General features: G+C 41.0%; 2 protein-coding genes across 2 annotated transcripts in view; both read right to left on the bottom strand.

The window, feature by feature from the left end:
* The window catches only part of dnah3 (dynein axonemal heavy chain 3), a 28,956-nt gene extending 8,349 nt beyond the window's left edge, over positions 1-20,607 (bottom strand). Inside the window, 44 exon segments of the mRNA XM_036145005.1 lie at positions 65-263; positions 380-562; positions 1,158-1,374; positions 1,460-1,625; positions 1,701-2,367; positions 2,454-2,597; positions 2,671-2,827; positions 3,600-3,723; positions 3,807-3,986; positions 4,078-4,372; positions 5,568-5,671; positions 5,750-5,986; positions 6,073-6,202; positions 6,313-6,418; positions 6,597-6,697; positions 6,780-7,021; positions 7,122-7,233; positions 7,308-7,442; positions 7,525-7,744; positions 7,823-7,914; positions 7,996-8,172; positions 10,328-10,441; positions 10,527-10,635; positions 10,780-10,978; positions 11,062-11,176; positions 11,259-11,369; positions 11,843-11,935; positions 12,017-12,218; positions 12,347-12,483; positions 12,560-12,739; positions 12,922-13,038; positions 13,792-13,906; positions 13,998-14,089; positions 14,228-14,439; positions 14,550-14,694; positions 14,830-14,983; positions 15,481-15,604; positions 15,801-15,985; positions 16,054-16,232; positions 16,934-17,039; positions 17,110-17,513; positions 17,680-17,875; positions 19,919-20,044; positions 20,400-20,607. Coding sequence (XP_036000898.1) covers positions 65-263; positions 380-562; positions 1,158-1,374; positions 1,460-1,625; positions 1,701-2,367; positions 2,454-2,597; positions 2,671-2,827; positions 3,600-3,723; positions 3,807-3,986; positions 4,078-4,372; positions 5,568-5,671; positions 5,750-5,986; positions 6,073-6,202; positions 6,313-6,418; positions 6,597-6,697; positions 6,780-7,021; positions 7,122-7,233; positions 7,308-7,442; positions 7,525-7,744; positions 7,823-7,914; positions 7,996-8,172; positions 10,328-10,441; positions 10,527-10,635; positions 10,780-10,978; positions 11,062-11,176; positions 11,259-11,369; positions 11,843-11,935; positions 12,017-12,218; positions 12,347-12,483; positions 12,560-12,739; positions 12,922-13,038; positions 13,792-13,906; positions 13,998-14,089; positions 14,228-14,439; positions 14,550-14,694; positions 14,830-14,983; positions 15,481-15,604; positions 15,801-15,985; positions 16,054-16,232; positions 16,934-17,039; positions 17,110-17,513; positions 17,680-17,875; positions 19,919-20,044; positions 20,400-20,581 — 7,585 coding nt within the window. The 5' untranslated portion in view covers positions 20,582-20,607.
* A 508-nt stretch (positions 20,608-21,115) lies between these two features.
* Positions 21,116-21,721, bottom strand: LOC118565425 (dynein heavy chain 3, axonemal-like). Its single transcript, XM_036145862.1, has 3 exons — positions 21,610-21,721; positions 21,246-21,515; positions 21,116-21,142 (listed from the first exon to the last, which is right to left on the bottom strand). The coding sequence occupies exons 1-3, from the start codon at positions 21,715-21,717 to the stop codon at positions 21,116-21,118; spliced, it is 405 nt and encodes a 134-aa protein (XP_036001755.1). The 5' UTR covers positions 21,718-21,721.
* Between the last annotated feature and the right edge of the window lie 1,328 nt (positions 21,722-23,049).

Below are 23,049 nucleotides of genomic sequence, written 5' to 3'. Positions count from 1 at the left end.
AGTATGCAATTGGTCAATAGGATGGATTGGATTAAAAATTATTCTTTGTATGATGTGATCTTACCTGAGCCACTAGGATCAGGTTTTCTTTCAGGTTTCATGCCCATCATAGCACAGATGGACTCCATCACCAGTTTTATTGGCCCTGGTGGATTCTGCATGGATTTAACAACTGTAATGTCAGCAGGTTTCAAAGTGTCCAGGGCAGCAAGGGCAGCATTCAGTGCAGGCAATGCCTCTGCTAGATCTCCCTCACATTCATCCTGGAATAAAACCAGAAAGTATTAAAATGTATTCAAACACTACAACAGGTTTACATCAGATTATTGATATGGTATGGTTTTACTAAGGCCTGTAAAATATATATTTAGCTGTATACCTTAATGGCTTTGGCTGCAGCAGCTGCTTCGTTAGCCACTTTCTCATCAGCAGAAACTAGTTCTTTCTTAGCATCAACCTCTATTGTTTCAGCTTCTATCTTGACCACCATCTTGTCCGTCTCCGCTGAAGTCTCTATGAGTTCTGGCTGCAAAGCTGTCAACTCTTGCTGCATCACTGAAACCTAATAAGATACAGTGTTATAAGGGACCCTGTAGTACCACATGGTTTGGTTTTTGATCCATTTTTCCATACTGTAGGTATTATTGATCATTTAATAGATGTCTGTGCACATGTTAGTGGTCAAATGTAGGTAGATGACTCAGTGATTTTTAAACATGGAGAAAGTGACCAAGAACAATGTTTGATTCTCATGTTAGACCTGAATCAGGTATATGATTGTCTTTTTAATAAAATCTTGTCTATTGTTTAATATCAGATTTTTTTATTTTAGTAAAAAAAAATCTAGGGAAAAAATCTAACTAACAATATACACTGTGAACAATTTTCAACTTTTGTGTATTTACTGAATCTTTTACTTTGTTTTGTGTCTAGTTTATGTAGCTTTGATGGGTCAGACGTTATTGACTTTAATCTTTGCCTGTGTTATCTTTCATTTTATTTCTTCTTTAGTGCTAAGCCATCAACCTGTGTACAAGTGAAAAATTTGCTATTGGCACATTCACTGAGTCTAATCATGTTCATCAATACACATGATCCTTTTTCAAATAAATACATCTATTATTCTTGTTCCTCTTGTCATTGTTGGAGTTCATTACCTGAGATGCTGCAAATTCCAACTTCTGGAGACCAACAATATAGCGGTTCCTTGCCATGTCCACCTCATTCCTCTTAACATTTAGCAAACTCTTGAAGGTAAGAATAAGTTCGAGGTAGGAGGTGGGTGTGACATAGTTGTGTCTCCTTAATCTGGACAAATAAACCTGAGACATCTCCCTGACACCTGTCTGGAAGGTCTTGCACATCTCTACAACCCTTGGTAACAGAGAAAAACATCACAGCAGACTTCATTCTCTAAAATTCCTGTAAAAATGTTTTTCATTATTTGCCATCCTCTTACTCCTGTCTGATGTCACTTTCCATTTCCACATCCTCAAGGAACTTGTAGGCAACCATTTCCAGAGCATCACTTGGCCATCCATGAAACCAATCAATCGTGCAGCAGTTGATGAGAGAGGGGAACATTCTCAGACGGTTCCTAAATGCATCTCCGATCGGACTCATGGCTATCAAAACAATACATTTCCAGTTACAACTAGTAGGCCAAATCTGTATCAAAACTGACATTTAAAAGTGCCTACCCAGAACAATGTGAAGGTTGGCCTTTACTCGGTCAATGAAGTAGTTGTACACCGAGAGTGGAGTTGCATCAATTTTCTTGCCTTCCATCCGTGCAATACCCTGTGATTTCTCAATGATGTCTGCGCGCTCATCAGCTGCAAAAAGGTTTGGCACATCACCGGTATTAAGTAGCATGTCGATGTCTTCTAGCATGGCCTCATCTTTAATTTGGCTGTCATTGAACAGAAAGACAAGACTCTTCCCTTCGATGCCTGCTTTGAGCATCATTCGTTTTAGATCATCCCGCCAGTCCGACGTGCTGTAGTTTCTGGTCAATTCAATCTGGAACAGCACATAATCATTGATGAACGTCCCCAGCTTAGTGGCGCTTTGGCGGCCGGAGCCACCGATACCAACAAGCAGAACGTGGCCATTGTCCTGTTTCAGCACACGACAGATGCGTGAGATGTGCTCGATGGCAAACTTAAACATCACGAGGGACATGGGCGCCTTGCTGCAGCTGTTGTACTCTTCCAGGTATAATTCCATCACTTCTTGCAAAGCATTCAAATCTGTGATTTCATCATAGGCCTTATTGTCAGAATCAGGCTTGGCGTAGTCACCAAAAAACAAGCTACGGATGTTTTCATCTATCACTGTGCCATCTGGGCTCAGATGGCTTAAGAGCTAGAAAAAAAAAACAGAAGACAGTAACATTTAAACGCAAAAGATGTTTTGTAAGGTTTTTTTTTGTTTAGTGCTCAATGACTTACTTTATCCAAATTCATCTTAAAGCAGTTAGAGGTCTTCTCTTTGACGATGGTAAAAAACGTCTCCTTGTCTGCATTGTCAATAAGTCGGTCATAGAAAACACGGTAGATTTCATGAATCCACAGCCGGATGAGCTTATCGCCATCCTGAAAAGAATGCGTGCATCTAATGACACATATGAATGAGGGACATAAAAGACATCCTGCTGCGTTATCTTACCTGCATATGTGAGGGTGGAGCCAGCAGCACACCTCGTATGACCCGGGAGAAGTCTCGCAGGTTGAAAATGTAATGAGACTTTGAAGGGGTTGGGAGAAAGCTGTCAATAGTGGTTTTATAGACGCTCATGGTGGCCTGGACCATGATCTTGCCAAGTCTAGGACAGGAAAAGACAGTACTTTGCAAAACTATTCACATACCCCTTGAACATTTTCCCATTTATCACATTACAACCCTAACCTTACATGTCTTTTTATTTCATGCAGCAGACTAGACAAAGTAATTCATATTCACCATAACGTGGAAAGAAACTGGTGCATGGTTTTCAACTACAAATCTAAAAGTGTAGCCTGGATATGCCAGTCCCCTTATTATAACACCCCTACATAAAATCCAGGACAATCAGTCGTCTTTAAAAGTCACCTAATTGGAAAACCAGTCCACTTGTGTGTAATCTAATCCCAGTAAAAAAATACCGCTGTTGTGTAGAAGCTTCAGAGGTTTGTTAGAGAACATTAGTGAACAAACAACATCGCCAAAACCAAGAAACACCCAAAGCATAAATTTGTGAAAAAGGTTTGAAGAAGTTCTAGGAAATAAAACAATATCCCAAATGTTGTTTTATTGCCAAATGGAACAAATGGAACGAGTATGGCACAACTACAAGCCTTTCATAACAACTAAAGAAGGAGAGTATTAATCAGAGAAGCAGTTGAAAGAGGTCAGTGGTAAATCTGATGAGGCTCCAGAGTCACAGATCAGTTACTCTAGCATAAAATCCCAGTTAAAATACAATGACGTTTGTGGTTGTAATGCGACAAAATGGGAAAAAGTTCAATTTATATGAATACGTTTGCAAGGCACTGTAAGTTTTTCACTCATGTCAATTTCAGCATTATGTCCAACAACCTCAAATAAAAAGAATTTACCTGAAGAAAGATGCATCAAACCCCTTGCTGAAGTGCCAATCAACAATGGAACTGAATATCTTAGTTAGCGTTTCATCGTCAAAGGAATCAATTGAGATGATATTCAAGTGTCGGGTAAATCGGCCTGGCATTTTAAACATTTTGTTATTGACTCCTCTGACAGATATTTGTCTATATACAGAACAGGCTACTTTTATTTCAACATACCTGTGATGTCATTCTTCCCACCACCGGGAGGCCCCATTGCGGACATAAACAGCACATCCGCTATGTTCAGAACAGATGTGTCTTTCTTGTCATACCAGTGGTGGTGATCGATCCATTGTCTCAACAGCTCAATGGGAGGCTGGGCACCATATTTTTCTTTAGCTGGCATATTTAAGTCATCTTTGGACAGGAGGGGAAAACAATCAATGTCTCTATAAATAAAACCACAATTTAACAGCACTGATATTTTCGCAGAGGCTAGCGTCCTTACCAACAAAGACTATAGACTTCTTTCCCATGGGAGGTCCGTACACACCCTTTCTTCGTCTGTCCAGCTTTGCCATGATGATGTCCTGGGTCTGGTTAGCTGAGGTGCGGGCTGAGAAGTTTATGCAGTTGGGTATGTACAGCTCCTTAGGCAGCTTTACCAGAAAGCTTTTATTGATGACAGATTTGCCAGTGCCTGTGGGTCCCACAAACAGCATGGGTACTTCATGTGCCAGGTAGGTGCGCAGGAAAAACAATTGACGAGCCGTCTCTATGGTCGGGATGATCAGGTCTGACACCTGGTGAAGAGAAGAACTGTTTTATGGGAGCATGGCAAATGATTCCCGTAATCTGCTTGACATAATAACAATAGATTTTTATAGCCATCTTTAGAGCTTCTTTAGGTCACCTTATAGTAAAACATAATCAAGACAAGTACATCATAAAACTATTGGACATAATACACATAAAATGTGATAGTTGGAGATTGTATTGTGGATATTACGGAAAGTGGATGTAAGCAGGCCGTACGTGTCATGTTATTGATGTGGACAAGAAAGGAGAGAGTCTTATAAAGTACAACACCCAGAATCTTGACAAGAAAAAAGGGGATGAAGACATTTTTGATGGAAAATGAAAAACTACCGGTTTTGGAAAGTGCAGTTGGTGCCAACAATAGGAAATTCTGTTTTGTTTTTGTTGAGTTTTAAAAGCTATTGTAAAACCAAATTTCAATGTACTGTAGTAAAACAGTCAAAGTAAAAAAGGGGAGGGAGGGTTGGTGGGCCTAGTAGATTAAGTATTTAATGCTGTGCTTTCTGAAAACATTGCCAATAGCCAAAAGATATATGATGAAAAGGAAAGACCCCAGGAAAGAGGCCTGTGGCACACCCATCCTTACTAAGATGGTTTGATATCTGAGAGTAATAGATACAACCATAGATATCTAAACCAGGAGAGACGTATTAGAGTTAACACTAAAAGAAGCTATATGGTTAAGAATGGTATGATGCAAGATTATGTCAAAAGCTGCAGTCAGGTCAGAAAGAATTAGAATTAGTCCAGAATTTGCTGCCAAAAAAAGGTAATTTGTGATTTTGACCAGAACTGTTTCTTTGCAATGTAATGGATGGAAACCAGACTAAAACTGTTCATAAAGATTGTTATTAGTCGGATGATTTTGAACCTGTATAGCTGCTATTTTTTTCCAATATTTTGAATGGACAGGATTGATATAAATGTATCCGTTTTAAGAGGTTCTGAAACTGAAACAGAGGACAGGAAGGAAAGCATGTTGTCAGTGATAATAGAGGGAAGACAAACAGGGTTTGAACAAGTTTGTAGAAAGCAGATCAAATTTATAGGTGGAAGAATTAGGTTTCTGAATAATAGAGGTTATTTTCTGAAACTACAAAAAAAAAAAAAAAAAAAAAAAAAAAAAAAAATTTCACAGGTGGAGCCAGCAAGAAACAGTATATAAATGGACGTGCTAACTTTGGTTCCAGCTGGGATGACATTCTCTTCTTTCGTGATAGAATCAGCCCAGGAGTTCCACTGTCCATGTCCGTCCTTATGGAAGTAGTAGTCGTAGACAGTCCCTGCAGAGTAAATGTGCGGTAAATCAGCAGGCATTCGGTTGATAATTATATGCTAAATTAGGTTTGATATGTTGAGACCTCGCTCCGGGAAGATGTTGTTCTTTTTAAGTTTGACGCTTTTGGGACGAGGGTGCTCCTCATACATGCCCATTAGCAGGTTGCGGAGGAAGACGTCAAACTTCTTACGACTATCTCCAGTGATGGTACCACCCAGAGACCAAACAAGGCCAAAAAGGAACAAACCCTGCAGCCACATGGCTATCTGCTCACTGGACATATTCTGTGCACCGTTGGTTTCTGATGCAGCTATCTCATCTGACAGACACATAGGCTTAAATAAACAAGCTGGCTGGTTAAACAACATTCAAATACTGTTTCTGATCAATTGTGGTCTTACGAACCCATCAGACAAGTGTACAGCTTCATCAGACTGTAGGCCAGGTGAATTGGAGATGTCTGCACCATAAAGCAACACTCCTTATCTAAGAAGTCCAAACAGGGCTGCACTAACCAGTCAAACAGGTCCGTGATCTATGAAGCAAAATACTGAATGAGAAGATGCAATATCTATAAAACCAGTATCTATTAGGTGCTTTTGATAACCCCACAAGGACATTAATACACAGCATCTGTATTCTAACCAGCTCTCTGTGTTCATCATCCAGGCTTTTAGGCAACGTGTTCATGTAGGAATCTCTTAGAGGTGACCATCCAAGCTGCTGAGGCTCCATGTAGATCATACCACACCTGCCAATGAAAGGTCACAGAGAAAATATCATTTAGCTTCTGTTGTGTTCTGTTGAGTTGTTTGTCACAATCTCAGGGCTGCATGGTGCAACACCTACCTTAGACAGGATCATTTATTAACACAAGCAGAATATTTGCTCACATGTAAGAGTACTTATAGCCTGCCTTGGCTGCTTACCTACTGACAGTTGCTGGGGAGGCTTGCTCCAGGTCTGCAGGTTCAAAGATTAGACTCATCTTGGGACTCATCTGAATGATCTCGCCACTCATCAGACAAAGCTAGTGAAGGGTAGAGTGACCATTCTTTACAAAAACCGTGTCAGGGTGGAGGGACCAGGAGAAAGTTTGTGACGTGCAGTACCTTCTTATTGTCATCCAGCACAGTGTTCATGTTTTCAATCCAGACCGCGTCAATCGGACCGTCAAAGAGGATCCACTGACGATCTTCTGAGGTGGAAATTGACTGATTCCTGAAGGTGGTGGCCAGGACACCATCAGACCACTCGTGACTGACTGGATCAAAGCAGCCATACAGTTGGCCCATTGTGATAGCCTTGGGGTTGATGATGCAGTACTGTACTGCACACTCCTCCATCAGCCTGGCTAGATGAGGATGATTTGAAACCATGAGAAAATTAGAAAATCACTTACAAGTAGTCAGAAAAAAAATGTGCAGTGGTACATTTTAAATTCTTTTAACAACCTTCACTGAGGTCTCCAAGGGCAGCAGCAAGAACTTTATAGGCAGAGGTCTTCCCTCCAAGAGGGTCTCCCACTATCATAAAGCCATGACGTACCAACATCATCTCATAAATCTAAATAAAAACAGAACAACTAAATTAGTACATTATTTTCACTGAGTTAAATACTATTATTATAGTCTTAATACCTGTATGATTTTGCCAATGAACCACGGGACAGGCTGGAGGTTAAGCTTTGCGATATTTTCATCAAGCGCCTTGAAAAGGAGATCATAATCTGGTTTTGGCAGGACAACTCCAGGAAATAGATCCGAGATGATACCCTGTAGCCATCAGCAGATTGTGAGAAGTTATTGAGAAGAAACTTACGCCTGAGCTGTACGTGAAACTTTTATAGTCATGTACCTGAAAGAGCGGCACATCCTGTGCCAAAAACTTGGCCATGTTGACGTCCATCAGAGCCCTAAGCAACAGCACGCTCTCATTCTCCTCTGGGTATTTCAGCTTTAGGTTTCCAGCTGCAGTCAGCACAGACTTCACAGCTCGCATACCGTAGTCATAATGGTACTGGGAGGACAGCTGCTCAGAGCACAGCCGGTAGGTGGCCACAATCTTCTGTGCAAGACTGAAGACAGTGAAATTTAAATTAAAAGCTTGTGATTCAAACCAACTCATATTAAATTAACAAAATTCTATATTATACCTGCGAGACTCAATGAAACCCATTGAGTACAGCGAGATCTCCCCAATGAGACCATAGTCTGGCACCATCATAGCCACCGTCCGGAAAAGAGCCTGCAAGGCAAAATAGGCCGGCGGATTGTTAAAGTATATAAAGCGCATTGAGCATTCTGAAAAGTTTGACCTGACGTGTACCTTTAGGTTGTCAGGGAGCTCCGCCCTGCCGGCATAACCGGGATTCATGGTAATAAAGACTGAACAGGTTGGATTGAGGGACAGCTCCGTCCCCTCAAATAAAAACTTCTTCAGATTCTTACCAATGGCCTGTTGTATGCAGAGCACCTGCTGGGCCACCACAGAAAGAACCTCCACCTGCAACACCAACACACATTATCGTTGGTCTAGTTCTTTAGAGGCAAATGCAAACTTATTGAAGTGTTTATATCTGTAAGTGTTGCTCTAAAAGAGCAAAATGTGAGATATCTAGATCTAATAGTGAAGTTGGCTATGGCAGCAAGTTGAATTCCCTTAACAACAACTGGGATAAATACCCCAGCTGTAATACCAGCAAAAGCTGGAAGGTTTGGTACCAAAACAGGGATATTGAAATGTATTGGCTCATGGGGGCTGAATACAAAGTATGCAATATAATTTTTTATTTTGTAAAAACTGTTCGGAACCCTCTAGTTACAAATTCCAGATGTTTTGGTTGTGTTTTTCTTTCCTGTTTGTGTTTTCAGCATTTCCTTGTTGTTTATTTATGCTTGGACAAGTCTTACCCTGTTGTGTTGTTAACTTCTTAGTTTATGTGTTCTGTTCTTTGTACATCTGGATGTTATTTCTCCTAAACCTCTGGTTATCCTTTCCTCATTGGTGGTAAATTCTTTTTGTCTCAGCTCAGCTGTATTAAGGTACATTCACAGCGAATGTGATCCAGGCAAAAAATTTGCCTGGATCACCCGCCGTTGATCGCTTGACATTTCTCTCTGGCAAACAATCTGTGCTGACAACGCAGCCTTTTCCTCCTGAGGCCCACTTCACCGCATCATTAAATACATGGAGTGTCTATCCGCTTGCCGGCGACTCCCTCCTGTCTTTTTAACTCATTGGGACGGAGATGGAATTTACCGAGCGAGTCACAGTGCTCTATTTGGAAAGTCGGACAACAGCGTCAGAGTCCCTGTGTCCACCAGATGCTCCAGAGATGCACCAGGTTTGGCGAGTTCCACCATCTAGAGCCGTCTCTGGAGGACGGTTGTTTCCTTTTTTTTTTTTTTTTTTTTTTTTTCTCTTCTTTTTTTTTCTTTTTCTCCTCAGTCGTTTCCAGCGGTACTTCCGTCTTTCCAGGACCCAGTATGCTGCCATTAATCAGGGGGCCGATCACCCTCCGGGACACGGACCACAGGCGTGTTCGGTCAGTAAATCCATCAATGCTCAGTAGAAATATAGCCTAATTGTACTGTCTAAATTTGTAACACATAAAAAACATTTTTGTGCTCAAATAATTGGGTGAGGCGGAACCTTAACGTGACGCAAATTGACATAAAAAGTCAGATTTTTTAACTTGGGCAAAATTTTGTTTTGCTCTATTCACAGTTTCAATTCGCTCTATTCATGCATCTACTGCACCATTTGCAGTTTTGCTCTATTTGCCCAATTTGTGCCGATCGAATTGCTCTAAAGGTGTTCTTGCATCGCGGGCTGTTCATCCACTCCTGAAAATGCTTTTACATGTAAATCAATCGCTCCAAACGTCTCGTTTGCGTTCGGTGTGAATGCACCTTGAGTCTCTCTCCCTCAGCTACCCTGCTCTCCTTCTGCCACAGCTGCTTCAGATCTCTACTGATTGCTCTTCTGGTTGTCATTTCTCCAACCCTTGCTTCTGTAGTTGGGCTCACTGGTTGGTATTACTCTTCACTGGATTCTTCTTGTTGACTATTCAAATATGTTTTTCCACGTCTGTTTGCTGCCTATTACATTGTTCATTCGCCATGTCCTATTCTCCATGTGCAAGACGATCCAATGAGTTCTTAATTTATAATTAAAGTTCCCAGCTTTACTACATTAGTCAGTTTCTCCCTTTGAGGCCATCAACCAAATCATGACACATCTATAATTTTCCGTTCTCTTCACAATCATGAAGCATTTTGACTTGGTCTATCATATAAAATAACTCTTAAATAAATAAATGTTTTTTTGTCATATCATGAATATAAGTTGAACATCAGATTAACTTATTCATATTCATATACTTTAGCTTTTAGTACTTTTGAAATTACCACAGCAAAGCTATGGTAAAAGGGCTATGTTAAAAGGGCTTTTCAAATACATGTAATAATACGACAGACAAAAGCTGCGACCTTACCTTGATATTTACCTCAGTGGCATAAGTCAATATTTCAGTTTATCCTTAGCAGTTTTTCAACCACAAAATGTAAGTATTTGTTATATTAGATTTAGCTGAAAGCAAGATGAGTATCTGGTTCATTAAGGTACAAGTCCCCAATGTAATACAACCTGATCTCACCTCAATCCGATTAAACTCATCAAAGCAGGCCCAGGCCCCAGACTGAGCGAGTCCTTTGAAGAATTTACTCATAGCTTTATAGTCCAGACCATCAGAGCAGTTGAACACCACGCACTAAAAAAGTAATATAGTTGATGGCAATAGTAGGCTTTATATATAAAAGAAGGATGACTACTGAATTGTTCTAATAACTGTTTACCTGTTTAGCCAAAGCTTTTGCAAGATCCTTTGTGGTTTCAGTCTTGCCAGTTCCTGCAGGACCTTCAGGAGCTCCACCTAAATTCAGCTTCAAAGCCCCCATAAGTGTTCTGAAGAATGTAATTGAACAGATGTATACTCTTTTAATAAAATCACTTCAGTTTAGGCAAGAAGTTGCCGACCAGTGATACGTAATGCACTGCAGTGTACATGTCCTGATATTTATTTTAAGGACCGGACTCAGTGAAAGTTACCTGTAGCAGCGATCAGTTAATGGTGTGATGACTAGACGTGGAGAGTTCCCCAGATATTCATAGCCATATTTCAGGCAGGTGGTAATCATGCGCAGCATCACTTCTCCTCCTTCCCAGAAGTAACGCAGCTGAGAAATCCATGCAAAGTCATTCAAGGAAGAGATACGATCCTCTGCCAGTTTAGCTACAACATCCCGAGCTAGAAGACAATAAAAACCATGTGATTTAATGCAAGCAGAACAAATTTGGTCACTTGTATTTGTTTTAGAATTTGGAAAGTACCGTGAACGTCAATGACGGTCAGAGCACCGAGGGTCATTCTAGCTCCTCCTGGCAGCTTTCCTCGCACCAGCTCCACAATGTCAGCAATCTGAGCATTACACTTCTCCACATACCCCTTTGGCACATGAGACAGTATTTCAATAACTACATAATTGCTTCGATTGGAAAAGCTAAGGATAAATGATGTAATAACTGACCGGCAAAGAATTGGTTTGGATAGCCTCACACACTTCGCTGGTCCAATAGATGGACGAGGCACTAATGACAACTTGGCCGGGCCACTGCAACACCCATTTCTTACGGGGCACCTACAGGACAAGAAATGGATAAAGTTATATGTTAATATGACACACAAACTGATACGTTTGCAGCATTTCATTCTACCAGTAATTCATTACTTTTAAAACCAGTGCATATTAAGTTTGGTTCAAATACAGTAAACAACCCTTTCATGATTGAAGTATTTACTAAAACTTGAACTTGTTTGGTTGTAAAGCACACACACACACCTTGGAGGTGAACTTTAACCTACAGCATTGTCTATTTTACAGGTCACTTCAAATGGCCTCATGGAATCACAGATGTAATCAAAGCAAACTAGTTTTTATGCAGGTACCAGCATGTATGAAACCAAGAAGAGTCTATTTTTTCCAGGTCTGCTTCTGACTGGTTTGGTAAATTCTTGCATGACTGCTCCACCCAGGAAGATAATGCTTCTACTGATCTGGTGACCATGTACATAAGAAATGGCTTGCCACAAACAGTGAAAGGTAATATTCACCTCTGCGTACTCAATCACTCCCTGATGGATGACATGTCGAACACTCTTCAGCATGAGACTCTCTACCTCGCTCAGCCACTTCTCCACCATACCCTAAAGAGTAAGAGTAACATCTCTAAGTTAATCCACTGCATTTATTTTCTGCGAGCCCCGCAACAAGAAAAGCTTTCGTACATTTGCTTGGGCCGGATAAATCTTTTCAGTGAAAGGGACGGTCTCCTTCTCGGAGCTGATCATGCCAGTGATCTCCAGTTCCTTGGTAAACTCCAGCTTGGCTATGCCCTCGAAGCACTTCTTCAGGTGGGGTTGTACACACAGGGGATCTTTAGTTTGTGACAGAATTTCCAGCAGCTCGTCGTTTGAGAGAAAGAAGAACCTGAAAACAACGCAAGGAGAAAAAAAAAGCAAGATAACTCGAGCACATTGAAAGAGATTATTGACGTATTTTTTCCATTGGGTGGTAGCTTTCAAACAGAGAAAGGAACAACAGTTGGAAGCCAAGACCTCGGGAAAAACAGCCTCTTCTTTTCCAAGTAGGTATTGAGGCCTTTTTGAATCTCATCCAGATGCTCGTTGGACTCCTGCAGCCGCTCCAGCATGTTGGGCTGGTCGGTTGCTACCAGCACTCGTGTATCCTTGAGCTGATGAAATGCAAGGCAACACAAAGTTACCGGGACAAGTTCAAAAAGCTAGCTTGTGTTTCCCCAAATGTCTTACAGCTTCCGCAATGATGTTCTTCCAGTAGCTGTCCACGATCGCAAACTTTCGGCCTTCCTCGGGCATCTGGGCGATGATGTCCTGCGAGCTGAAGATGGGTTCCAGATAGAGCCACGTGGACTGACACTTCAGCATGGCATCCAGGATGTCCTGCATACTTAGCAGCTTCTCCTCCCATGCCTAACAAAGGACGTAACTGTGAGCAGGCAGATTAAACGCAAACCCAAAACCCCACAATAGTTGCAACTGTTCAATATCTTATTTCACAGCCTTATATCCCTTCTGAAGCAACACATCTGCTCCCAGCAGGATGCAATTTCACAAAACCGATTACCCGCAGATCCTCCATCACCATATCTCACCTTACATTCCGTCTCTATTGGCTTGATAAACGGTGAGCCTCGTATGGTCTGTGTCTTAATAACGTGGTCATCTAGGAGGAGTTGGATATCATCCACAGCTGACACAATTTTGGTATCCTACAGTGAGAAATGAAACTGAGTAAATGATGGCGAAAGAAACACAAGCAGTAATTCCATAGAACATAGTTGTGTGACAGTGTTCGCAAACAACACATCTGACTGTTCACCAACATTTAACCACTGTCATCAAAGTCCATAATAATGCCTTTGTGAGTTAGGCGGAAACACTCTTTTCCCACAGCAATGGCATCCTTAATGTTTAACATATGAATGATCTTTCCCAAAAGCTGGAGCTTCAGGTCTCTGAGAGAACGTCAGAACCAGTAAGAGGGATGTCAGCTGAGTTAGAACCGAGCCAATCAACTCGCCCGATTTGGTGGCAGTGAAGGTTGTCTTTGTGCCATACCTTTGTTACTTTTGTCTATGTTTTGTGTTAAATTTCTGCACAGTTTGGTTGTTCCTGCACTCTTCTGACGTGCTAATCATCACTTAATGACTTTCATCAAGAGTATATTTGACAGACAGACAGGCCTGTGAGTGCAGCACGGGCCAAAGTCGAAGTCGATCCCATAAGCGGGTTAACAGCGTGACTCTGGACCTCTCTGCAAAAAGTTGTCTTTTTCTCTGATCTATCCCTAGCATTCACTTATGTGTCAATGTGGTTTCTGTCTAATTAATTTGATTGGCAATGAATAAACCACAACCCTGAAAAAAAATACAGGTATCCTTGTTTTTTTAATTTTTGATAAAAACCATTCAATGGGAAGGGTAAATAAATCGTAAGCCATATCTGTTTTCAGCGTCTCTTACCGTATCTCTGTATGCGGTGAAAGAGAATCGCAGGTTAGCCCACTCCTTTTTCATCTTGTCCATTGACTTTTCCAGAGAGAACTCTTTACTGGCTGAGGCTCCAATCTCCTCCAGCCTTGTGGAAGTTAAAAAGATTGCGGAAGTTAAAAGTGAGCACACTAATATTTGCAAAAACCACACATCTTTGTGCTGTGCAACGTTTGTACTCTTTGGAGAACTTGGAAAGCCCGAGGTCCAACATGTTCAACAGCGTGCTGTTCTCATCTGGTTTGACATCGAAGCCCACGATGCTGCTAATCTACAGTCAGACAAAAACAGAATCATTCCCATGAGCTTTACGGATCACTGAAGGTGCAAGACCCTGGCAGGTCTCTAAAACTACAACTCTGCCAGAGTCAGCTGATCTTGAGGAAGCTAACAATTTTAGGGTGCAAACCTTCTCCCAGTGGCGATCCTTGAGACCGGGGTTACAGATGGTGGTCAGGACAGGTACGTGATGCTTGAAGTGGTCTATCCTGCTTTTGAAGTTATTCGCAACACAAGAGGGCCCAAGAAGATTGGAGAAAGTCTTTGTCAGTTTATGCATAGTCCTCCACATAGTGTCGAGCTCTTCTGAGATCTTCTCAGCATCCAAGTGCTGGAAAGGACCTAGGATTTAAATCACCACAGATCAACAACAATGTGGGGAAAAATGTTACCATAACCCAAGTAAATTAAATCATTAAATATGTAAAAATACATAGGTGTAATTTGCCTACCATTCAGCCACACGTCTGACATGCTCTCAAAGTTGAAGGCTGTGTTCCAGAGCTGTTCGTAAGGTTGCTTATTTGCTATCAGTGTTTGGACCATTGGAAACTGGCTCTGTTCCTTGTCAAGCAAAGACTGCTCCTTGTTGATTTCCTGTTTAAATAAAGAAGAAGTCCGGTTTTTCAGCTAGAATCCATTACAATGATTTCTGAATTATAGAATCACAACTACTGTTTTCTTCTCTCTCTCTTTTTTTTTTTTTTGCTTAGCAGGAGTGCGCTGTCTTACGTCCAGCTCATTGACAGCTTCCTCCAAGTTGGCTGTGATCTGTGAGAGTAAGGCCACATTATTCTTCATCTCCTCTATGTTAATTATCTCCTTCTTCTTAAAGGTTTGGATCTCCTTATCCAACTCCTGCAGCCTCTGATCAAAGTTGAAGATCCTGAGATATCCAGACAAAACGATGCAGTTATGAACAGTTTGTTATAAACAGCGAAAGGTTTACATGAACTCATCACCAGCCTGATTGTCATGTTTAATGACTGAAGGATGAATTTCTATTTATTTAATCAACATCATGATTTTGTTGAAAAGACTCAATTGGCGTCATTGCACTCAAGAATATTTATTTTTGGTGTTTTTTTTGTTGTTCTAAAACTTAAAGTGAGGAATGCAATTATTCCTTTTTTGACAAAAAATGAAAGACAATGAATTTTAAACTTGACAAGCCACAATGTGTTTGTTATAAGGGTCATGTAGGTTTGGTCGGCTCTACACAAATTTTACTTATTATATCCAAAAGCAAAAAATACCTCTTTGGATCGTAAAGAATGCTGCACTAGGAAGAGCCAGAACCTGCTGGAGGGACTATTTTGAATGGATGGATGGATGGACGGACGGGACGGACGGATGGATGGATGGATGGACGGATGTTGTTACCTTGTTTGGAGTTCTTCTTCTGCCTGTTCTCTAAGGACTGTCAGGTGTAATTTGCCATTTTCGAGTTCGATCACGATCTGATTGGGCCAGCGGAAGACCCGGGAGTTCAGCGTCAAGTCATCAGCTGGTGTCGGAGAAGCCAATGAAGAAGCACATTAAGAAAACCTTTAAAATCTTATTTGATTTTGCAATAACACGCTGATGGTCAGTAAAGTATCTCCTTGGGAACAACAATCACAGAACAGCCAATATCCTGTGTAAACATTTGGAACTTGTGTGTACTACACGCTATTTCATTCATTTGTAATGCTACGGTCTACCTGGCTGAGTAGCATAGTCCATGAGGAAGCTGAGACGATGGACTGCAGCTTCGACCTCGTCTAACATGGTGTTAATGGTGACATTGGTGCTTTTTTCAACGTAGTTAATGAGAGACACCAAGTCCTCTGTGGTCTTAGGGATGCTTATGGCGGCGTTTCTAATCGTCTGGTACTTTTCGCAGAGCCTAAGAAAAAGACAAAAAAGCTTAAAATTTGTTTTCCTTACATTTAAGCCCTTCAACTTCGCTCATACTCTTCGTTAAGCTTCCGGTTCTCTTCCACTTCGAACGTGGCAATCCTGGCTTTCAGTCTCTCTGCGCAGTCACACAGGTGATCATTCAGGCCCCTGGCATTCAGGCAGAACATGGACAGGGGCACTGTGATGCGCAGTGAAGCTATCTCCTTCCATACATCGTTGATGGCTTCAATTTTCTGAGGATTCCAAACAAGAAGCCGGGCTTTAATAAGCCAAGTGAAATGACACGAAAGACTATCTGCCGCTTCACAAATTTCTTCTGGTTTTTGCTTTTTTGTCACCCCGACATATTTCAGGTCAAACAAATTTAATATCAAAGATAACCTCAACAAAAAACAATTGATTTTATTTATTGAGGAGAAAAATGCTATCCAAAGCTACTGGATTCTAAAGTTACTGTAAGAAAAAAGTTATTTCCCCCTAACTTAATGACTGGCTGTGCCATTGTTGCACGAACAACACGTAAAAGAGTGTTTTACGTGTTGTTCTCGGTTCCTTTGTGACTGCCTGTGTTTTCTCTGAGTAATTTTGGTTTTTAAGCCATTCCTCGAAAGGTCCAACACTGGACAACACCATTTTGATTAAACAGTTTAAGACTTGGTGGTTAAATAATTAGATTTTCATATAGGGCTAGGTTGGTTTTAATAGGTTTTGTCCTTGAATAAATTAAGTCAATGTTTAAAAACTACTGTATTTGTATTTATTCAGGTTATCTTATTCTGAAAATAAAACGTGTTTGATTTTCTGAAACATTTAACAGCAGAAAATCAAACACAATTTGATTTTGATAAAAGGGGTAAATATTATTTTCACATAACAGTAGATTGTAAAATGAAGCGGGAAATAATGTTGGTTTCAGACAGAAAAATCTGATTACCTCGGCAGATTCTTCTAACGAGTGACTCTCTGCGAGAAATTTTGAGATGTCCTCGTTTGATGTATTGTCAAGAAGATTCTTGTAGTTTCGATATACATCCAGATACCTGGCGATCAAGACATAATATCAACAACTTCCTACCAAACAAAAATTTTAATCTGGTAATGTGTCATTACTTTTTGGGACCAACTGTGTTCTTCTGGAAAGCATCCTTAACTTTGGCAACTATGTCTGTGACCAGTGACTCGTCGGGTCTGACAGTCCGTAGATACAGGTTGTTGATTTCAGAAAATAGCTTACATTCCAGCTGGTCATAAAAAAATAAAAAATGTTACACAAAAGTAAAAAATAAAAGAAACAAGGATAGCAGAAAGATGTGCAAATCAATTGAAAGCTTTACTCTTTGGAGCTTTTGTGCACTTTTGATAATTTCCATAAATGCTTCGCGAATAACTTCCCAACATTCCTGAAAGCTGGGAGAAAACTCAATGTGAGACTTTTCGGCTCGTAGCTTAAGCAGCAAAACTTGAGACTGGGTGTATATCAGCTCATCAAAAACTTCTCCAAAGTCATTCCCCTCCTGAAAAAAAAAAAATCAAAAGCAGGGTAGATAATACAGTATTAACACTTCACAGCAAAAATAACAGAATATGTTCACTATTCATTCTCAAAGAAACCAGCAGACTTGCAAACCCCATTTTAAAATTTCAAACATTTCCTGGAAAAAAATCTCAAAGTGTCCGAACCTCGTGTCTCATGAAAAATGTCAACAAATCCTGTAAGGACTCTATGACCAGGCTTCGAAGCTGCAGCGACATAAGTGCAGCCACACACTGGAAGAACTCCCTGACACGTAACGGAGCTTCTGGCTCGTTCTTGGGCAAAAGGGGCAGCCACATGTTCTCATGCGTGACAAAAAGGGATGCGCAGTAAGGCAGCCACCTGAAAGAACAGGACACCTCTGTTAAGGTCTTGAAGGGGCTGAAACTCTTTGATCAAAATTAACAGATGCACAAACTGAGAAAGGAGATGGTGACGATTATTTCACACAGTCTTACAATAGAGCTTTTGCACATTTAGTTCGTGTTACAACCACAAACATTAACTTACTGCATTGGGATTTTAATTAATAGATCAACACAAAGTAGTGCATAATTGTCAAGTGGAAGAAACATGATACATGACCATATACCGAAACTCACAGGTCACGCAAGAAGAGAGTTAGATCACATAAGCAGTCAAGAGGCCAGTGGATCCTCTGGAGGAGGAATTAAAGATGCTGACAGTAGAACTATTAGTTGTACATTCCTTAAATCTGGCCTTTTTTGGAAGGGTTAGGGATTTATAACAACATAAATGCACATTACCCTGAACACATCTAACCTGATTCTCACCAGATGGATGTAGTTCCGCCGAGCTCCACATACCACCACACATCCACCTGGACTCGCTGCCACTGGGAGGGATTTCAATACCACATAAAATGGACGAGCCAATCAGGATTTTTCAACGATATGACGTATCAGAGAAGCGACTGTTTGGATTCAGACAACAGCGGCGGCTCGCAGTGAGGAAGCAAGGGTAACCAGACGTCCCTGAGTGCCTGTTTTGGATGACCTGTCCCTGGCAAAAGCTGTCCCGGAAATGTCTTTGATTCCTGTGTATCATGATGGAGTAAAAAGGTTTAACGCAGCAAGAGGTATTTACCCGGTCCTGATGCTGTCCTGGGATAGTGGATAAACTAAACCGATTGGTTTGTTTCACCCTGTAGGCAAAAACAAACCAATCCCCCAACGGAGACTCTGTGTCCGTCCACCTGCTTAGCAAAATCAGAGGCGTCCCCGGTTTTCATTAAAGAAATCTGTTCACCCGGTGACATTGATGCTGTCATTTCATCAGTGTTGATCTACTGAATAGTAATTCTTTAAAAGAACAGCAGAGAATGGCTTTTGTTAGTGGAAACGACGGTTTCGGTGTCAATGTTGGTTTTGATGTTAGTGGTTGAAGCAGCACGTCAGTAAAGATGAAAGACCAGTGGTTTATCCAATCATATGCAAGGATTTTTGATAAGGCCGCTCCTTCTGAAATACATCTCCAATGGAGCGACCCCAGATGGATGTGTGGAGCTCTGCAGAACGAAATCCATCTGGCGAGAGTCAGGTTAGAGCACATCTTCCTCACTGTGAAACGCGGTGGTGGCGCCACCATTCTTTGTGGATTGTTGCCTTCAGTGGGCGCAGGAAAACTGGTCAGAGTTACTCAGAAGATGGTAGCAATGAAATTCAACACTATCACGGATGGAAACCTATAGAGGCTGCAAAAGATTAGTGACTGCTTCCGTGCGTGGTTTAGATCAAACCACGGTTCAGTCAAAGTTCAGTTAAAGGGGCAAATGCACACCACACTTTACAGATTTTTATTTCTAAAGGATTTTGAAAATAGTGTTTCATTTTCCGTCCATATTTTGCAATTATTTGCTACTTTGTGTTTGTCCATCACACATGATCCCATAAAATAGTGGCTGTGATGTGACAAATGCTGGTGATGTTAAAACGATGTGAATCCTTTAGCAAGGTACTCTGTCTGCAGGCGCTTTGCTGGCAGCACAGATGCTCCAAAGACAAATAATTTGTTCCCACTTGTTTCATCAAATCATTCAAAGTTCTAAAAACAAAAGTTTCAGAGCTGTTAAATAACATTTTTGCATTTATCTCATAGTGCAGCTGCGCAGACAGGTAACCTCAGCCTCTGCACAGAAAACACTACATGCACACAGTAACAATCAGCATTAAAATGTCAGAACAATTTACTGAGAGGCAGCCTGACCTGTCAGATAAATTGGACAAGATGGGAACACGAGGCTTCATGTTCAGCTGGGTTCCCTGGCAGAAACTAGTAAATGTGAAGTCGTACCACGCCGTTTGATTCTGGACATCAGCCTGTAGTGTGAGGGGAAGACAGCTTGTCCTGGCTGGCTGTACTCACGTTTCATCCAGTTCCTTTCTGGTGGCCTGGCACTGTCTCTGGACAAACTCAACAAACTCAGATGGCAGGAGAGGGAGGGTGGCGGAGAAAAGGTCGGCCAGTTTCACAAATCTCAAAGATGAATAGCTGCAACAACCAACGATTTGCATTCAGCTTCATTTTTATTCAGTGTTAAAAAATACACTTCTAACTCTTGAACTCCTAAAGGTTTAGTTAAATCAATCAATTGTCTTTATTTTTTAGTAATTCTGACATCACATTTTCACATCTCGGAACACAAGCTACTTTAGATGTGGAGGGTTATTTTTTATTTTTTTTTTGGTTACTCAGTCATTTATAAGTCAGTTTGTACTCAGATTTAGACCATTTATTATGATTAATAGGCTAGTTTTGCAATTCAATGAAAGCATTAAAAATACATATTTTCAATCCATTAAACCACATGATCAAGTCGGACCAATAAATGAAGAGATTTCCATACCGTTCCATCCAGACTTGCTGCAGGAGGCCCATAATAGGACACACAGCAAAGAGATGCTGGCTTTGCCACCTGCTGGCTTCCCTGCAGCTAAGCGCCCAGGGAACTGGTGCACGGATCACCCTCCAGGGAAAAGGCTTCGGAATGCTGGATATGGACAGTCGCTGGCACTCAGACGGCTCCATCAGAATGTAATCCACTGATCAAAAAGGTCACGCATTTATTAAAATGATTTCAGAAAGAGGTTCATAATTTATAGTTTTTTTATACATTTTAGTTTGGACATGCAGATTAGTCGATTAATTATTTAGCCACAGTTTAGTTGGTTATGGCTGAAACATAAAGTGGCTTTCAAAGGTCTACACCCTAACCCAAAATTATGTTGCTTTTTTTTTTTTTGCGATGTAACAAGATGACAAGATGAGACTATGATAGAGCATTAAAAAAAAATCTCCACCTTTAATACAGCATATATCCTGTATTATTTATTTCAAACAATTATTTTAACAGGTACATTTTGAAACATCCAAAACTGCAACAACCCTTTTTCATTCGGTGTGGAGATTCCTAAACTATTACTTGATGGAGCCACCATTTGAAATAGTCCCAGAAACAAGTCTGTTTGGGTAGAGCCTCCAACAATTATACAGGACGAAATGAAACAGGAAGAAATGTTTTCTTGGTTTCTTAATATTTGCATCATTTAGCTATTGATGTAGTTATACATAGACAGCAGAATAACAACTCTGAAAAACATTACCATTGGGAGGGTTGAACGTTAGAGGCCTTTTTTCTTCAAAAAGTTTTTTTTTTTTTTTTTTTTTTGGAAACATTTATCATAGTTTCAACTTCTATGTTACAGAGGGCTGGTATTTCAACGGGGCAAACAGACTTTTTATATCCACTGTAAATGCCAACTGTTTTACCTATGCTCTTCCTGAGGCTGGAATAATAATCTCTTTTGACCTCCTCCGTCAAGTCATCCCTCAGAGTTCGGAGGTGTTTGCTGGCACCTTCGCGCTCAGGAGGCAGCCGGCTCATGATGTTAACCATCTGCTGGTGTGAGTAGGGGGCCAGCATGTGAATCGGGACGCTGGTGTTGATGTAGTGTGTGTACCTCTGCGTGAGAAATGTTACCAATCAATTCAAATTAAACGCGGGGGACTTAACTCTGCACCTTATTCTGCATGCAAATGAATTTACCGCTCCTCACCTCCAGGTCTCTTTCACCGGGTTCACTCTGAGTGGCTCTGATCAGCGCCTCCTGCCTGTGCATGATAACAAGCTGCTCAGTTGGACTCACAGGCCGGCTGCTGGGCATTTCTAACTTTCTTCTCTTGTGTTTTGTCTGAGGCGGGGTCGATGTGGGACAGGATGGCTCCCTGTGAAAGTAACAATGAAACGTCAAGTACTTCCACTTAAAGCATGCGGCACACATTTAACTTCTCTTGCATTGTGTGTAGAGTGTACTATTACAGTCTCTTTGGTCCAGTTGTTTGCCTGCGTTCAGCTGGAAAAGGAGCTAAGAGGCTCATTAAGAAAGAAAATCTCTTCTAGTAGGATGTCAGGTTAATCTTTAGGAATGTACGCAACAATATTTATCACAAATGAAATTAAATGTCATCGCAATCTTAAATCTGGATTTGTAAAGATACATGGTCCCGCTGTCTTTGCCGAGGACTCTCGTGATACGCGTCGTCTCCTGTGGAGTTTATTAATCTTCAAGTACTGTGCCCCGGGGCTGTAGTTGTTTCCGATAGACTCGCTGGGAGTTCGGTGGTAGCGTTGTTCCTTAAATGGCACCGCCAGAATGCATGTATTGGTCTGAATGATGGGCGGGTAGTGACTGTGCCTTAGGACCACCTGACAGAATGAAAGATAAGAGTGCAGAACAAGGGTTCACACTCGGTGCTACAGACAAACCCAAAACAAAACAAAGAACTGAAATTGGTAACATGTAAAATGTTTTTTAACATTCTTACTTGATATAGCTCTGATGGCTCAGCAGCCAACGTTTCAGGAAGGGGAGGGGGAAAAGAGCCTCCTCTGGTCTCACCCATATTATAAAGGGAATCGTCATCCATCTGGTGGGAGATCAGAGAAAAAAAAAAGAAACACTATTAAAGTAATTGTAACCATAGTTAGAATTGTTTGTAATGCACATAGAAATGTGCATTACAAACAATGGTGCAATTTAAACTGGAAAGTTCACACCCCATGAACTTTTTCACATGGAAAATACAAATGTGATTGCATTCTATAGAGATCCTATGTGATAGAGCAGCACATAATTGTGAACTGGAAAGATAAGGATACAAAAGAAAATCTGATAAGCGAGGTATGGACTTGTACTTAGCCCCCTTTTACTCGGACACCCTCAGAAGTCAGCTGTTTAGAAGACACGGTACATCTTTGTGTAATCCAACCTCATAAAGACTTAGAACACACACCAATTTGGTCAGGGATAAAGCTGAGGAGAAGTTTGAAGTAGAGTTAAATTATCAAACAATACCCCTAGCATAATTTCGGTCGAAAAAAGTTAAATAAAATAACACACATCCCTCAGAACACACCATCTTCAAAGTTGAAACATGGTGGAATGAGCATCATGCTGAGGGAATGCTTTTTTTCCCCCAGCTGGGCTCAGAGAAAG

The sequence above is a fragment of the Fundulus heteroclitus genome, chromosome 13 (genome assembly GCF_011125445.2).
Source record: "Fundulus heteroclitus isolate FHET01 chromosome 13, MU-UCD_Fhet_4.1, whole genome shotgun sequence".
Classification (NCBI taxonomy): domain Eukaryota; kingdom Metazoa; phylum Chordata; class Actinopteri; order Cyprinodontiformes; family Fundulidae; genus Fundulus; species Fundulus heteroclitus.
The sequence above is the reverse complement of the archived record's forward strand: the minus strand, read 5'-3'. Positions and strand labels throughout refer to the sequence as shown.

Bases quoted from the DNA above. Each gene is read 5' to 3' on its own strand.
- LOC118565425 (XM_036145862.1), bottom strand. From the start codon at position 21,717: ATGCCCAGCAGCCGGCCTGTGAGTCCAACTGAGCAGCTTGTTATCATG. The intron at 21,516-21,609 runs GTGAGGAGCGGT...TTTCTCACGCAG, and splicing joins CCGGTGAAAGAGACCTGGAG to AGGTACACACACTACATCAA. The intron at 21,143-21,245 runs GTTGAAACTATG...AATGTTTTTCAG, and splicing joins CAGCCCTCTGTAACATAGAA to AGTTGTTATTCTGCTGTCTA.